General features: G+C 37.3%; 1 protein-coding gene across 1 annotated transcript in view; it reads right to left on the bottom strand.

Annotated features, from left to right (window-relative positions):
- MAP3K5 (mitogen-activated protein kinase kinase kinase 5) overlaps positions 1-17,795 on the bottom strand; it is a 270,359-nt gene that overhangs the window by 48,732 nt on the left and 203,832 nt on the right. Inside the window, exons 16-18 of the mRNA XM_027850741.1 lie at positions 11,967-12,094; positions 6,969-7,105; positions 5,389-5,494 (exon numbers count right to left, since the gene is read on the bottom strand). Of these exons, the coding sequence (XP_027706542.1) occupies positions 5,389-5,494; positions 6,969-7,105; positions 11,967-12,094 (371 nt within the window). The remainder of the gene's footprint in view (positions 1-5,388; positions 5,495-6,968; positions 7,106-11,966; positions 12,095-17,795) is intronic.

The raw sequence follows: 17,795 nt of genomic DNA, 5'->3' as shown, positions 1-17,795 counted from the left end.
ACAGACAGGATGAATTGGAAATGATCAAGAGAGGGAATGCTCTAGAATTAAGGGGGATTGGGAAAGGCTTCCTGAGACTTGAAAGAAGTTAGAAAAATCAGGAAGAAGAGATAAGGAGGAAGAACACCTTAGGCCTAGGGGATGGCCAGTGAAAATGCCAAGCAAGAGATGGAGTGTCTTGTTTGAGGAACAGCAAGGAGTGCCACTGGATAGCATTATTATATAGAGGTGGGGGTGGGGAGGAAGGGATAAGAACACTGGGAAAATGGTGGGTGAGGAGTGAGCAATGAAGGGTTTTGAACATCAAACAGAAGATTTTATATTTGATCATAGAGGTGATAGAACTGCCCAGCATGGCGTTCCTGCATCAAAAAAAGCACGAACAAAGCAGAATCGCAGTAGCTCAAAAGAAATGGGAGATGTGCAAATTTAGAGACATCTCCACTCCAAATGTTCATGTGGACTATTTGTTCCCAATCTGTGGCAGACCCTTCCGAGCTCATACCGGTGTGATCAGACACACTATGACTCCAACTCAGTGATGTCACTTTGGTCTTCTTCAAGCATGAAAGACAACGGGGCAGCTAGGTGGTGCAGTGGATAGAGTATCAGCCCTGGAGTCAGGAGGACCTGAGTTCAAATCCAGCCTCACACACATAACACTCACTAGCTGTGTGACCCTGGGCAAGTCACTTAACCCCATTGCTTAGCCAAAAAAAAAAAAAAAAAAAGAAAGAAAAGTAAAGAAAAAAAAAAAGAAAAGAATGAAAGACAACCAACCAACCAGCAATAGTCCAGGGATGAAGAGATGAGGTCCTGAATCAGGGTGGTGGAGATGAAGAGAGGAAATAATGTAATAGATATCTCACGAAGAAAATTGATAGGATTTGGCCACAAACTGAATACAGGGGGTGAGAAAGAGTGAGGAGTCAAGGATGATACACAGGTTTCAAACCTGGGTGACCAGGAGGATGGCAATACCCAGGACAGTCATCAGAAGTTACGAAAAGGGGAAGGATTTTTTTGGGAAAGATAATGAATTCAGTTTTGGACATGCTGAGTTTAATACATCTATACAAAAAGAGGCAAAAGACAGTTCTTGCCCTACAACAGGCAAATAAATATATTCAAACCATTCAGAATGATCTGACTTAACTGGGTTCCTCATGCTTCTCTCTACAACTTCTTGCTCTCTTGCAAGAATGATTCTGTTCACAATATTCCACCATTCTGCTCTGTTAGTCATCTTATTATAACTAAAATGGTCTGCAATTCCCCGTTGAACTTAACAGGGAGAACAAGAGAGGTACCTGATGGCATGCTAGGCCTTTGTGTCATTACCAACATCCTGGGCTTTGGACCTCATCTTTACATTTTCAAAAATTCATGTTTACTCAAGAGTGATTGATTAGACTCTAGGAAACAGGATTCATGTCAACTTTACCCACAAGAGACTGATTTAGAAACCAGATGCCAACATATTTAAAACTGGCAAAGCGCCACTTCACTAATTAGAATACTTGTGCTCATTATTTAAGACACCCCTTTCCCTATATCAAGGTACTTGGGGAACAGAATTAGTTATCAGAGGTTTTCTTGGAGAACATGGAAAAACTGAGCAAAGAGAGTTGGATAATGCTACCAGATATTTCATTTAGGCTTTGGTAGAGCCTAAAAATTTATGATTGCACCATTGTATTCTTTTCTAGGGTACAGAATGTTACTGTCAGCCTGGTACGGTGAGTGTCTTTCTAACTTTGACAATGCTATATATAAACTCTGGCCCATTTTAAACTTTGCTCTTTTTTTTCTAGATTTTTCAGACCATCCTTCTGCTTCTTTGTCATTCATTCAAAACATCCACTGTTGCATTGGAAAGTGCTGGATTGGGATTTAGAAACCTGGATTTGAATCCCACTGAGCTCTGTTACTTACCACCAATTTGATATTGGATTAGTTCTCTCTCCTTTGGGGAACTAGGTTCCTTCTTCTATAACAGGAAGGGGTTGCAACAACAAAGGTTGCTCACAGCTCCAAATTCTATGATTTATTAGGGCACCTAATATGTTTAAAGCTCTAATTTTTGTGAATTCAATTTCTGCTCACTTCCCTCCCATCAAGCTGACTATATTAAGTTATTCCTCTTGGTAGTCTTCTGCATCCAGCAGGCGATCTGTAGACCACCTTGGTAGTGGCTTCTCTCTTTATACATCTTCTGATATTTTTAAAAATCATGGTCTCAGATTTGCTAGTAAGAAGTGTGCTCAAGGTGGGGTTTGGTTCCACAAATTTTATGAGTGTTGGCAAGATATAAAATGTCTGATGCCAAGGTATAGGCATATAGAGATAAAGAAGGAAGAAACTGAAAACTTTTGAAATCTTAAATTGTTGTAACTGAAGAGATCCACATTATGAATGAAATCTTTCCCCTCCCCCCACACTGGAATAAACACTACTCTGATTTGGAGGTTGACATGAAGAGCATGAATAAAAACCTGAAAGTAGTATTATTTTTATTGTTGGGTCATTTTTCTGTCATGTCTTAAGCTTTGTGATCCCACTTGGGATTTTCTTGGCAAAGATACTGGAATGGTTTGCCATTTCCTTCTCCAGCTCATTTTACAGATCAGGAACTGAGGCAAAGAGAGTTAAGCGACTTGTCCAGAGTCACATAGTTAGTCTAAGGTCAGATTTGAACTTACAGAGATGAATCTTTCTGAATCCAGGCCTAGCACTTTATTGACTATGCCACCTAGCTGCCCAATATTATACATATGATGGTAATATCAATTAAAGTAATATTACATACTCTATTAATATTTTGTTGTAGAATATAAATATTAATGTTAATTATTATATTATATCTAATATTACTTTCAGGTTTTGATTTATGTTCCTTACTTCATATATAATCTCCTCACATATATGTATATATATTCATACATATATGTATATATATTCTAAAATAATGTGGTAATACAGAGCAGAAGAATCTGTTAGTGTTTTTGTTTTGTTTTGTTTACAAAACCTGGGAGAATGTGGTTTTAAAAAAAAGCAACACAAACTCTTTAGCCCTATATCACTACATTTTATTAGGAATAAAGTGCCTTTAAAAAACTGAAATCCCTTACAAGACCCAGAAGCATATCTCTTTCCTGACCATCATCAACCAAGTCCCTGTAGGACTGGAAGTCCTGAACAACTGAGCTAAATTTTAAAAGTTTGTCTTTAAGGAAAAAAAAAAAAGCCAACTATTTTCTTTACATTATATTAATGGATTTTTGTTATGTCTGTCCAGTGAAGGTGATTTTTTTTTATTGCAATGTAAGTGTAAAGACTATATAACTAGAAGGAAATTTCAACCATCTAACCATCAGGAAGGATATGAATTTTTTATTAATCTATCTAAATTCATATCATGAGGTGAGTATAAAGTTTTGTTGTGCACATGTCACTGAAGTTCTAACACTTAGTGGTAGTGTGGAGGGTAGCTTGAGGGGTCTCAAAGACTACACAGAAGAGCACAAGTTCTCATTTGTCCAACCAGTTGTACTTGAGTACAGTTCTGGTGAAGTAATTGCATGCCTGCTTTCTAAGGGCCAACTTAACAAAATTATGATAGGCTCATTCTAGATGCCCATCACATGCCGGTTTTTCTTCTTTCTTTCTTCCTTCCTTCCTTCCTTTCCTTCCTTTCTTTCTTTCTTCCTTCCTTCTTTCTTTCTTTCCTTTTTGGTCAGAGCAACTCACAGGAATCCTACTCCGACAAAGAGGGGTTGCTACCTGCATCCATAGAAGTAATGCTCATATCAATGAAATAGTATATTTCTGAAGTATTGAGGTAAATATGTGTTAATATCTATGATCTGAAAAATGAGATAGTTTTCCTTTTTGGTACATAAAAAATAAACTATTTTAAAGGTGTCTCTGCATAAAGAAAAAAAACCCACCACCACCTGACCACTGTGCTTCATATAGACTATAAGTTCCTTGAGGGCAGATTTGTTCTTAATATCCTTAGCACCTAACACTGTGTCTCTATGTGATTAGCTCTTAATAAATGTATGTTGAATTCTGCATGTAAGTGCAAGTTAGCATATGTTAGCTATGTTGACTTTTAACACGAAAGAAAATTCACTACCCCATGGGTGTTTTTCTATTTCCAAATCCCATTCATTATTGATTATAGACCACAGATTCTCCTGTTTTTTATTTCTTACCTGTTCATTCTGCTTCTGGAGGCTTTGTCTTCACTCCTACTTTCTATGACTAAGTTAGAGATGGCTTCTTTCCCTGCATTGCCTCATCTCAGGAAAGCTCCCCTCCTGTACCCAGCCCAATACCCTCCTCCCCTATCTCTTTTTGAATTTGTGAGTCATTTCCTCTTTTTGAATTAAAGGCAGACAGAGTTATTTGTGTGTTGGGATAGAGAATGAGAGCCACAGGGAGTAAACAAAACTATGAAAAAGGCAACTGTAATAATAAAAATGGGAAGTGATTAATGCATGAGTAAGAAGCTTAGCAGAGGGGCAGGGCTAAGGAAAAGAACCTTTTGGTGGCTTTAAAAGTGGTTATAGGCAGATGGAGAGACCAAGGGATTTCCAAAAAAAAAAATGAGAGTGGCAAAGATGACTACAGTTTTTGACCTCAGGAGCACAGGGCTAAGTCATTGGAACAGAGAAGGAGGAGAGGGCTTCTTTTTTCTTAGGGAGTTCATTGATGGTTTGTTCACTTTCTTTTTCTAAGATAGGGTTATATAAGTATTCTATTTCCCCTTCTATTAACCTGGGCAATTGATATTTTTGTAAATATTTAGCCATTTCACTTAGATGATCCATTTTATTGGCATATAATTGAGCAAAATAACTTCTAATGGCTTTAATTTCATCTTTGTTGGTAGTACAGTTTCCCTTTTAATTTTGATACTGACAATTTGGTTTTCTTCTTCTTTTTTTTAATCAAAATAATAAAAATTTAGCCCAGTCGTTCAGGACTTCCAATCCTCCAGGGTCTTGGTTGATGATAAAGGTCAAGAAAGAGACATGCTTGCAGCTCTTGAATGGAATTTCAGTTCTGTTTAAAGGTACTTTATTCTGAATAAAATGTACTGAAGCAGGGCTAAAGAGTTTGTGTTTGTTTTTTGGTTTATCCATTTTATTGGTCTTTTCATAATACCAGCTCCTAATTTTATTTATTGGGAGGGCTTCTTTCCACAGAAGTAGTAAATTCTTTTTAAATGAACATTTTACAAATCCATTTTAGAAGCTGCCAAATGCAAAACATACATGGGTTCATGGACACAATTTATGAAAGCTGTGGTATGCTTATCATCAATTTTTTCTTACAAATACCTGCACCCTAAACTTAAAAAAAAAAACAACAACATACCAGTGAAAGTTTCAGTACATGGATTTATGCCAGCAAGCCTCTTTGATGTGCCGAAATCAGAGATCTTTAGAACACCACTATATGTGTTGATTAACACATTGTCACCCTATAGAACAGAGGATTTTAATTCAACATTAGGTTATAAATTAAAGGCTCCCATATAATATTATGCAATAATGCTATAAAATGGGGATTTAGGTTGCTAATTCAGAAGTAACCAGACACTTGGATTTTTAAAAAATGTTTAGAGGCAAAAGAGAGTAATGTGTAGAATACTAGACAAAATCCTCCCTCCAACACATACTAGTTGGTTGATTATGGAAAGTGACTTAACCTTTCCATGCCTGAATTTTCTCCCCTGTGAAATGTGGATAAGAATACTTATAGTACCTACTTCATAGAATTATGAGAATCAAATGACATAATGTATGTAAAGGGCTATGCAAACCTTAAAGTGGTATAAAAATGTCAGTTATTATTGCCATATATTAGATCTGATAGTTAATACATCTGATTTTATATATATATACATATATGTATATATATGCTCACATATATATTAGTAGGATTATTTCTGCTATCTTTTCTTTTTATATTGCTAATTTCCTTTCTATCTCTGGCTACCATCTGAGAGAGAAAAGCGTTTTTTCTCTTCTATTATTTTGAATGTGCTGTCACATCCAAGACAATCCTTCATACTTTTAAGACTTCCGATCGATGCAATCTGAGCAATGCAATGATAAACCACCAATTCAGAGGACTGAAGATGAAATAGACTGCTCATCTCTCTTTTACCAGAGAAGTGATGGGCTTAAAATGTAGAATGAGTCAGACATTTTTGGACGGGGGCAATGTCAGAATTTATTTTCCTGGACTATACATATTTGTTATGAGGATTTAAAAAACTGTTCAGTAGGGGATGCAGTGAGAGAGAGAGATAATTAACAGTCACAAAAAATAAATGGCTAGATAAGAAAAAAGAAAAGTTCTCTTCTAATGTCTCCCTGGGGTATGAAGATGGTTCTGATTTCTCAAAGTCTACTCTATGCCATTGAAACATAAGCTATAGTACTTCTGGCCCAGTGGAAAATGCTTGATGGTAAGGCCGTATCTGGGTTATCCAAGGACTAGTTCAGTGAAGTTCAGGGAGATACCTCCAAGTTGGCGACAGTATGACAAAATGTTTGAACCTGAAAACTCTTGAAGACCATATACTCCAGTTGTTGTGGGGTAGCATTCTTGAAACTACAGATACTGAAGTTATTCTATGTTTTATTATATTATGTGTTTATTTATAGCATAAATTATATAACACATGACATATAATATAAATTATTATATGTTTTAATTATTTATTATGTTTAATTATTATTTATAATCTAAACATATTATCTTATATTATAATCTAAACATATTATTATTTATAATCTAAACATATTAAATCTAATTTAATATGTTTAATTATTATTTATAATCTAAGGTTGACCACAAAAAAGAGATTACAAAGTCCTTTTTTTTTTTTTTAACCATAAAAGAGTTATCCAAACAGCTTGTGGAAAAGAAAAACAGCAGAATCTTACCTTTATATCCCGATGTACAATCTGATTGTCATGGAGATATTTTAATCCTTCAAGAATTTGCTTTGTATAAAAGCCAATAGTTTGCTCATTATCTTTTAAGGGACCCCATTTTGACCGAAGAAGAGCAGAAAGGCTTCCTGGAGTATGAGTGGGGTAAAAAGTCCATGAGGAAAAACACTTATTAAAAGTTGCCTTCAAAGCTCAATAAGCATATCATTGAGTTCAACAGATGGTAAGTGACCGCTGTGGATATATCACTGTACTCTGTGCTACCAATAAAAAAATGACACGATCCTTGCTCTCCAGACCCATATTCTATTAACACCGTGGCTGTAACGCTGGAAAGCACCTCAGAGGACAACCAATTCAACTTCCTCATTTTAGAGATGAAGAAAACTGAATCCTGGGGATATTACACAGGTAGTAATTATCAAAGGTGGGATCTTAATCTAGGTTTGTCCGATTCCACAACTGTTAAATCTTCCACAGCATTAGGTATTATTGTTATCTATGTTTTGATTGGGGTGGGGATAGAGGAAAAGTGAGAGATAGTGGGTGATGAGGAAGGCTATGCCATTTTTAGATCCTTACTTTAAGAATATTACTTTCGTAGCCATGTATAGGACAAACTGGAGCTGGGATAAACTGAAGGCAGGGAGACTAATAAAGAGGTGAATGCAACAGTACAGAAAAGGTATGATGAGGGCTTGGAGTAGGATGGTTGTATAATGTGAATGGAGACAAGGGGATATATGCAAAAGATGTTCTAGAAAGAAAATTGGTAAGACTTGGTCATGGATTGGGTATGGGAAGCATGAGGTAGTCAAGAGTTCAATAGGATTCTGAGGTTGTAAATCTGGTTGTCTAGAAGGTTAGTGGTGTTGTCACAAATACAGGAAAGTTAGAAGGGCAGTAGTATGGTAGAGAACGACAATGAGTTGTTTTGACTGTATTAAGTTTGAGGTGCCTATAGAGATACACAGTTGGAAATGTCCAATAGGCAGGTGGTGATACAGTTCAGGAGAGAAGCTAGGTAGGGTTAAATACAGAGATCTGGGAGTAATCATAACCGCACCTATGACAACTGATGAATTCACTAAAAGATGGGTATATAGAGTGAAAAGAGGAGCAAAACGAATAAAGGCTTGGTGGACATATAGATATATATCTACAGATATATGGGAGTGGTGGATAGGAAACTAGTTGCTTGGATGAATAGTGGGATCCTTAACAGAAATGGAGATATTCAGAGGAGGGAAGGGTTTGGGGCTAAGAGATGGTAAGTTTCACTTTTGAGATGCCAGTGGGCCATTTAGGGAAGATGTCTAGTAGGCAGTTGGTCATGTAGTGTCAGAATTCAAGAAAGATATTAGTGTTAGACAGCTAGATTTTAGTCATCTGCAGAATAAATGTGGGTGAATGAAAAAGCATTTAGTAAATAGTTACTATGTGCTAAGCACTGGGGATACAAATAGTAAACTGAGGTGGCACCTTCTCTCACAAACTCACCTTTTAATTAGGGGAAACAACATATATAGTAGGACAACACATATATGCAGAGAGGTGTTAATCAGACCCAGATAAGAAAGTAGTAAAGGAGAGGATATAGAGAAAGAAGAGACGGTCCCGGATAATCTTGGAGGATACACATATGCATGAAAAGTACATGAATGAGGTCAAGTGAAGGAAGTCAAAGAGAGGAGCAGAATCAGAAGAAATGTATGAAGGAAATCAAGAGAGAAAGCATTCAGGAAGAGGAGATGGTCAATGACGGCAAAAGCTATAGAGTGGCCAAGGAAGTTGAAGACTAAGATTTAGAAGTTAAACCATTGCTGGCAACCTTTCAGAGAACCATTTCATTGGGTGGTGAGGTTAGAAGGCAGACTGTAATGTGCTGATAAACAAGTATCTGTGTGGGGGTACAGGTAGGGCGTGTGGGGGGTGACTGAGGGGAGAGGAAATGAAAACAGAAACAGCAGACCAATTTTTCTAGGAGCTTAGCAATGAAAAGAAGGAAGATATAGGACAAGGGTACGAGAGGATGATAGGGTCCCCTAAAGGTTTTTAAGGTTAGGGAAGATCCAGGCACAATTGTAGGCGGTAGGAAAGTAGCTGATAATTCTTGACAAATTATAGGTGAAAGTAGTGAAAAAATTATTCTGAAAGAAAGTCAAGCTCCCAGAGGATACAGAGAACAATGGGATCAAGTGAATAAGTAGAGAGCCTGGCCTTGGCAAGAAGGGCCACCTCTTCCTCAGAGACTGAAGCAAAGGAGCAGGAGAGAGGTGTAGAAAATATGGACGTCCATTTAGTCCGACTTCTTCATTTTATGAATGAGGAAAATGAAACTCATGGGGGTGGGGATGGGATGAGGGGAAGGCTGTCACATGCCTACAGTCACATATATAGTATCTGAGTAAGAATCTGAACCTTGATTCTCTGACTCTAAATCCAGCGTTCCTTCTACTGCACTGTGATTTTAGGGTAAGAGGGTGGGGAGATGCCGGCATTCATGAAAGGTGGATTTGATCCTCTTAGTGAAACAGGAATCAAGGGCATCTCTTGAGAGAAGCAGCAGAGGGGACTTCAGAGAGTTTAGAACCGTCGTGAGGAATGTGACAGTCAACAGAAGAAACAATACAGAGATGTAGTGTAGCAGTGACAGCCCAGCTGATGTGGGATACTTCACTTTGCAGTGAACTAGTCGCCATGGTTGAGGGACTTCTATGGATATGCAACAGCTAGGAAGAGGGAACAGGACACAGTAGGAAAGACAACTGCATGGCGTCAGTGGCAGAAGGACAAGGAGGAAAGGCATTCAAGGGTAGAGAACAGGGTATAGTTAAAATGGTTATGAAGGGATTATGAAGGTCAAGATTATGACAGGAAAGAGATAAGACCAGAGCAGGAGTCTGAGAAAACAGGGAGGAATGGAGGAATTGGGGATCATAATGGTGACAAAGAATAGGTTTGGGATGAGTGAGGCAAAGGGAGAGATGGAAGGGACAACAGAGTATCATCAGACTGGGGAAATTTGGAGTACAAGATTATGGCCATACACGGTTACAGCTGATGGTGAGATTTAAAGTATGAACTTGGTTACTTGGTGAAATTATCTAGTTAACTGATGAAATCACCAACAGATGGGTATGGAGAGTGAACACAGGAGCGAGCACAAAGGACAGAGCCTTGGTGAATATGCAGACAGACATACCTACAGTCAGGAAGATTCATCTTCCTTGAGTTCAAATCTGGCCTCAGGCACTAACTAGCTGTGAACCGGGGCAAATCACTTAACCCCTAACCCACTTAACCTCAGTTCCTTATCTATAAAATGGGAACATAGTGGAGAAGAAAATGGCAAACCACTTCAGCCTCTTTGCCAAGAAAACCCCAAATGGGGTCATAAAGAGCCGGGCACGACTGAAATGACTGAACAACAACAAAAACAACAACAAAAGATATAGAGAGGGATGGATATGAACCAAGTCACCTGGGTGAACGGTGATGCCCCTAACAGAAATAGAGATATTTAGAGGAAGGAAGAGTTTTCAGGGAAAGATGTTAAGCTCCATTTTTGAGCCATCTAGGTGACCATCTCCTCTTCCTGAATGCTCTTCCTTCTTGGCTTCCCTAATGTCTTTCTTCCGGTTCTCTTCCTACCATTGACTGCCCCTTCACTTGGTCATCATCCATCTACCTTTCACACATATGTATGCCCTCCAAGACTATCCCGGGCCTTCTTCTCTTATTTCTCGACATTCCCTCCTACTCTCTCTCCCATATCCCTGTTGGTAAATTAGATGGGATGAAGATGAAGAGCATGGAGCTGATTACTTGGGAACGCAGGGTGCTTAAGGAGATACCAACACGTATACTGAAGACCCCAAGTGAGAGAGTGGGAGTAGGGCTGGAGAGGAGCATTGGAAGTCGAGTATTAGTTCCTTTGGAAAAGAGAGACTGACCTGGAGCATAAGAGATTACAGGAATAAAGACATGGACCAAGTAATACTGATGAATGGAGAATATTTCAAAAGAGAGGTTTCCTAGTGACAGGGGTTGAGGGAAGGTTTAGGGCACAAGGTGTATGCTGACTCTGTCTCCCGGGCTAATCCTTTAGGGAGGTATGGAAGGAGGTGCAGCCTGCACTTAGAAGGCAGTCAGGGATCACAGTGTCCACTCAAGAAGGCTGAGTTTTCTTCATACAGTCCTCAGAGTCAGTCTTGCGTCTGGGGCAGGGGATCGTGTGTGTGTGTGTGTGTGTGAAGAATATATCCCTCTAGTACTACAAGTTCTGGTGATCCTTCATATTTGTTGGTACCCTTGTTCATTGTGCACTTTTCTTTTCTTTTCTCTTTTTGCTTTCTGGTGAGGCAACTGGGATTAAGTGACTTGCCCAGGGTCACACAGCTCAAGTGTATGAGGCTGGATTTAAACTCAGGTCCTCCTGACTCCAAGGCCAGAGCTCTATCCACTGCGCCACCTAGCTGCCCCTCATTGTGTACTTTTCAAAGGGGCTTTTCGTCTGAATTCCTTGCCAACTAAAGAAGACCCGGTTGTTTCTAAAATCAAACATCATAAACAGATATGAGTGAACACCAGAAGATAAGTGATAATTTGAGATGAAAGTATCTCTGATGACATTTAGTAATAACAGGGTTTTTAAAATTAAAAACAGGGGTTTTAGACAGTATAGTGGAAAGGAAGGGCAGAAAAGAAAAGAAGTCTTTTTTTCCTGTAGGAGTTAAAAAAAAACCTTAATTTGTGATGTCAATCATATTTAAAATGATTTACGATCAAATAAAAAGGTCAAATTTATTTTATGCCATTTAATCAATCAGTTTAATTGTTCACTTTCCCCTTCAAACTTCCTATCTAGCTGTAAAATCAGCCCATAATTTTTCTGAAATGATCGGTACTAGATGGTTCTAAAAACTTTTTATCACTACTCTCCTTCAAGGCCATAAAATAAAGACGGGAACAAACAAAAGTCCTTACCTCCTGGAACTTGTTCCATGAAGATTTTAATGAAGCCATTCTCACTGAATGAGCCCAGATACTGGACAATATTTTTGTGTTTCAGGTGCTTATGTAATGCTATTTCCTCATGTAAAGGCTGGGAATATCTGGAAGTCATCAAAATACACATAAACTCATCAAAGGGATAAAGAGTGCCTTTAGCAGTCTATGGATTTTGAATGATAACTCAATCTATAAACCAGACATCTACATCTCAATATGCTCAAATGAGGCCATTACATCCCCTTCATAGGGATTTAGGAGGAATCCTAAAGTAGTCATGTTGGTAATCACATCAGAAGTCCCAGGAGACTCTTGGTAGGAGTAAGATTTTATTTATGCCAACGCCTTTAATAAAAATTTATGGGCTCTAGTCCCAAAACAAACAAATAAATCTTTAGAGATTTGGTCATAATTTTCATATATAAATCATAAAGTAATATAGATGTATGTATACACATGCATGATATATTTGAGGGTACATGCATATACACATGCATCACACAGACACATACAGACACACAGACACACACACCCCCATTCCATGACTAGAGCGGCTGCCTCACGGGGAAGACTGTCAAACTCTCAGGCAGACCTTTCTATCTTGAATGCTATGTATTTGCAGTATATAATCCACCGTGCTACTGAGGAGAGAGGAATAAAGGCGGAAGAGTATCTTAGACATTTAGGAATAGTGGTGAGTCTAAAAGCCTGAGGAATCATTTTTTTTCCTTGCTGTACTGAGGTTATTTAAAGGTGTGAAGGATATTAAATGAGAATTCACTATTTTTTAAAAAAATTATTTATTTTTAATTTATGGAATGAAACAAATATTTCCATATCATGGTACAATAAAAAAAGATGATTGCACACAAAATTGCTAATCTACTATGCAAAACTTGCTATTCCTTTCAAATATACAACAAATATTATCATATAAATTTCTTCTTTTTCTTCCCTACCCCTCCCATCCCCGCCCTAGAGATGGCTACCATTAGACACAAATAGGTGTGTGTGTGTATGTATTATATATATAATATGTATATATATGTGTGTGTGTATATATGTGCGTGTGTGTGTGTATGTATGTAAAATTATTCTATACATACTACTATTCATCAACTCTTTCTCTGGAGGCAGATAGCATCTTTCTTGATATGTCCTTTATAGTTAATTTGGGCATTTATGATAGAATGAATTATTTGCTCAAAGTCATTCTTAAAACAATATTGCATGAGGGCAGCTAGGTGGCCCAGTGGATAGGGCATCGGACCTAGAGTCAGGAGGATCTGAGTTCACAGCCTCAGACACATAACACTTACTAAGTAGCCGTGTGACCCTGGGCAAGTCACTTAACCCCATTGCCTAGCCAAAAGAAAAAAAAACCAAAACCAAAACAAAAATAAAACAATACTGCAGTTACTATATACAATGTTCTCTTGGTTCTTCTCATTTCACTCTTCATTATTTCATGCAAGTTTATCTATGTTTTCTAAGATCACTGAGCCCTTCATTTCTTATAGCACAGTAGTATTCCATCATAATCATGTACCACAACTTATTCAGTCATTCCCCAATTGACGGGCATCCTTGTAATTTCCAGTTCTTTGCCACCACAAAGAGAACTGCTATAAACATTTTAGAACATCTAAGTTCTTTTCCTTTTACCCTAATCATCTTTGGAATTCACTATTTTTAAAAGACTTCACAGTTGCTTCACAGGCCAACTATAGAAAACGGCAGACTGTCCAAAAACACATCTGCATTTCATTTCTGTGGGATTACTGAGTGACAGATCTATCAGAAATCGTAAACAATAAGTTTCTCTACAAGGCTAACCACAAATACCAACTAATTGGTCAGGGAATAACATTGTTCTCACTGTCCAGTCACATGTCCTCCTAAGTTTCGTTCTTGATTTTCTGGTTTGGCTACAAAGCCAAAGCTGTTAATAGACTATTACAACCCAAATACATGCTTAATTAAAATAACTTGTTTTGCAAATGGTAATAATACTGGCCTGAAAGCACCTATTAACTCTACTTTGGAACTTCAACTCATTAGCTATTTTGAAGTGATGATGATGATGATGATGATGATGATGATGATAATACTAGGTATTTATTTAGCATTTTAAGGTTTGCAAAATACTTAAAAATATTATGTCATTTTATCCTCACAACAACTAGGGAGGTAGGTGTTATTACTGTCCCCATTTTAAAGATAACAAAAATGAGGCAGAGGTTAAGTGACCTGCTGAAGGTCATACAGCTAGTAAGTGTCTGAGGATCAATTTGAACTCAGGTCTTCTTGACTCCAGGCACAGAGCTCTATCCTCTGTACCCCCAGCTACCTCTTTCGGATATGTCTTAGCACAATTTTTTACATTTTTCTATAATTATCTTTTAAGTCAGTGATATGCAGCTGGAAATGTTGAATGCTACTTTAAGCTTCCCATTATATTCCTACATCAAGGATGGGAGAGGGTAAGAGCATGATAAATCATTAATAACCAAAGTAATGACCCTCAACTATCATGCTACATTTAAGATCGAATGCTACAAATGTTGAACAAAAATTCTATTTTATATTTATATTTATACAGCGCTTATGTCCATGGAAACACTTAACTGAGCTATTTCATTGACACTCCTAATATCCCTCTGAGATAGCTCCATGGTGTCTAGTCTACATAGAAGGTGAGTAGGAGATGGAGCAAATGCATAGAAAGAGCACGTACACAGGACTCTTTCAATACATTAATTCTTTTCTCTCATTTTCTTTTCTTTCTTTCTTTTGAGGCAAACAGGGTTAAATGACTTGCCCAGGGTCACACAGCCGGTAAATGTCTGAGGATGAATTGGAACTCAGGTTCTTCTGACTCCTGGGGCAGTGCTCTATTCACTGTACCACCAAGCTGCACCCTCCCCCGATATATTAATCAAATTCTCTAAATGATAAAAAGACAGCGTTCCTAATCACCATACAAGAACATCCCTTAAAGTCACAAGAGAGTCATATCCCTGCTCTCACAGAAATTTCTAAGAAATAATCAAAACATTTTGCAAACCAGGAATTCTCTCTTTTAATCATTCTGTATTTATAAGAATTCAATAGACCATCACTCTTCGTGCTGATGAGCATCACGTGATAGATATTTAATTTTATGATACTGTGGGCACACATTTTTTTTAAAAAGCATTTAAAGCAAAGAAATTGGATGATCATAAATACAAAAAATGTTAAGAACAAATGATCTTACACTTTATTGAGTGACCCCCTCTCCCTAAAGGAGGCAATATGGTATAGAAGAAAGAACTATAGATTGTGAATTAAGAAATCTGAGTTAGGTATGTCTCATTCCTGCAACTCTGTGTAACCTTGGCTAAATTGCTGCATCTTTCTTTACCTCATTTTCCATCTAAAAATTAGAGGTTTAGATTAGATTGCCAAATTTTATTTCAGTTTGAACGTTCTATGACTTTCAAATGCACTAGCCACTGAACAAAAGACAATGTTAGAGTCTGTCTTTGTCCAGAGACATGAGAAAATCAAATGCAATTAATTCTCGATTAGCTGGGGGAAGCAGGGCTACAGATAAAACAAAACTGCAGGTAATCCAGAATAGCAATTTCCATTTAGTTTTGGAATTCAGTTTAATCATTAGTAATACACAATTATTTGTTGTATAATTATTATACATAATTATAATAATGATGATTATTTGTTGAGGACTTATTAAATGTCAACCATATAATATGCTAGGTGCTGAGTAGACGTTTTGTAACAAATCTACCTTTTTAGTTTTTTATTGAAGGTAATACTCAAAATAGCCTTGCCTAAGCACCTATCCCAATGATGTGTGCTTAAGGAATGTACTGGGTATTACAGGGAAGTCAACCAGGTATGAAATTGTGCCTACAACTAATCTATGTTTATACAATGGAGACCAGAAAACAATAGTTCTCAAGGCCTCTTCAGTATAGGAAGAGAGCTCAGATGGAAACTATTTTCCTCAGCCATTTTTGCAAAGACAATGTCTTTCAGCATAGATAATGCTATCCAACTACCCAGTGATTATTTAATTGTTGCATTACTCATAGCCAAAGCATTATACTTCTTAGCAATTATAACTCTTTTTTAATGGCATACTAAACCCCTTTACAGCACATAGACAAATACATTTCTGGGCTATATAGCTTGCTGACATGATAGTAAGTTTCTCTACAATCTAGCATAAGAAAGCATAACAGTATGGTATAGAAAATATAATAAAGTAGAAAAAATTTCCTTCACTAACTCTTCAAGCTCGTAGTTTTAATAGTGAAAGGTTGCATTCCTTTTCAGCATGTTCTACTGGGAAAAATATTATTTAAGATTGGTTTAGTGTTTTGGTTTACCATGTTGTTGATGTGCTCTGTACAAATGTGTGTAGGTACACATATGACCAGGTAGTAACATATCCTTGGGTAGCAGCGGTGATTTAGAAAGTATTTCTCTCCAGATTATTGCAAAGTCTGGGCAGCACTGATTGCTTTAAGTATCACCTTCTAATTATTAGCCAATGTCATGGGAAATATAGTGATATCGTGTTTTGAGGGTTTTGCACATCTTTCCCCTTTCTCTCCCAAAAACATATTAAATATGCTTAGCCTCTGAGAATACTTAATATGTCATGTGATGACAAATTTATATACATTTTTGGTCTAGACTTATGATTTCTATGGCTTAGGGAAGTCTGAATGGGGAAACTACCCATGCAGATTAGCCACTGTTCTACAAATTGCAGTCAGAGAGAGATGCTTGGGGCACCATGGTTTGTCCACCCAGCCAGTATGTGTCATAAGTGGGACTTGAACCACAGTCTTCCTGATTCTGAGGCCATCTTTCTATATACTATACTGTCTTTCTTTATATAATCATTTCTATTCAATTAAGAATTGCATCACGCATACATACTAATTTTTTTTACTTTACCAAGAATAAACATGTCATTTCATATTTAATAAATGTGAAACAAATACCACCATAAAGAATAAAAAATAGTAAAATAATCACAATATGGCAACTACACCATACTGACTCAAATAGAAGCCATACCTCTAAAATGAGATCTATTTATAAGGAAAAATGTAAATGTATATTTTGTTGTTGTTCAGTCATTTCGCCCATGTCTGACTCTTCATGACCCCATTTGGGGTTTTCTTGGCAAAGACACTGAAGTGGTTTGCTATTTCCTTCTCCAGTTCATTTGACAGATGAGGAAACTGAGGCAAACACGGTTAAGGGACCTGCCAAGGGTCACACAGGTAGTAAGTGTCTGAGGTCAGATTTGAACTCAAGAAGATGAGTCTTCCTGACTGCAGGCCCAGCACTCTTATCTACTGTAGCACCTCACTGCCCCATAAACACATAGAAATGTAAATAGATAGATATAATGAAAAATAATTTTACAAAATTGCTACATAAAGTATATTTAGTGTGAAAGAAATTTTATGTTTCTTTCAATTCAAATAATAAAGTTATATTGATTTTTATTGTCTATTATTTTCATAGTTGTCTTCTCAATTTCTCCGTAATACGCATACCTGTATCATACACACACACACACACAGGATATACAAGACAGTGGAGGGAGGGATAAAGACTGGTGGGTTATATATTTTGGTAGATATGGTACCATCTGAGGCAGCCAACTTAAACAAGCAGACTTTTCAGAGACCTTTGTTAATCAGACTGCCCAGCTATTTTTTTTTAATATTTTGGTTAAAAGTCTCAAATTCTTTAGAAAGCAGAATTGATTAACTG

This window comes from Vombatus ursinus, unplaced genomic scaffold (assembly GCF_900497805.2).
Source record: "Vombatus ursinus unplaced genomic scaffold, bare-nosed wombat genome assembly UNPS02009132.1, whole genome shotgun sequence".
NCBI lineage: Eukaryota > Metazoa > Chordata > Mammalia > Diprotodontia > Vombatidae > Vombatus > Vombatus ursinus.
Note: the sequence above shows the minus strand (reverse complement) of the source record. Positions and strands in the feature narration are given on the sequence as shown.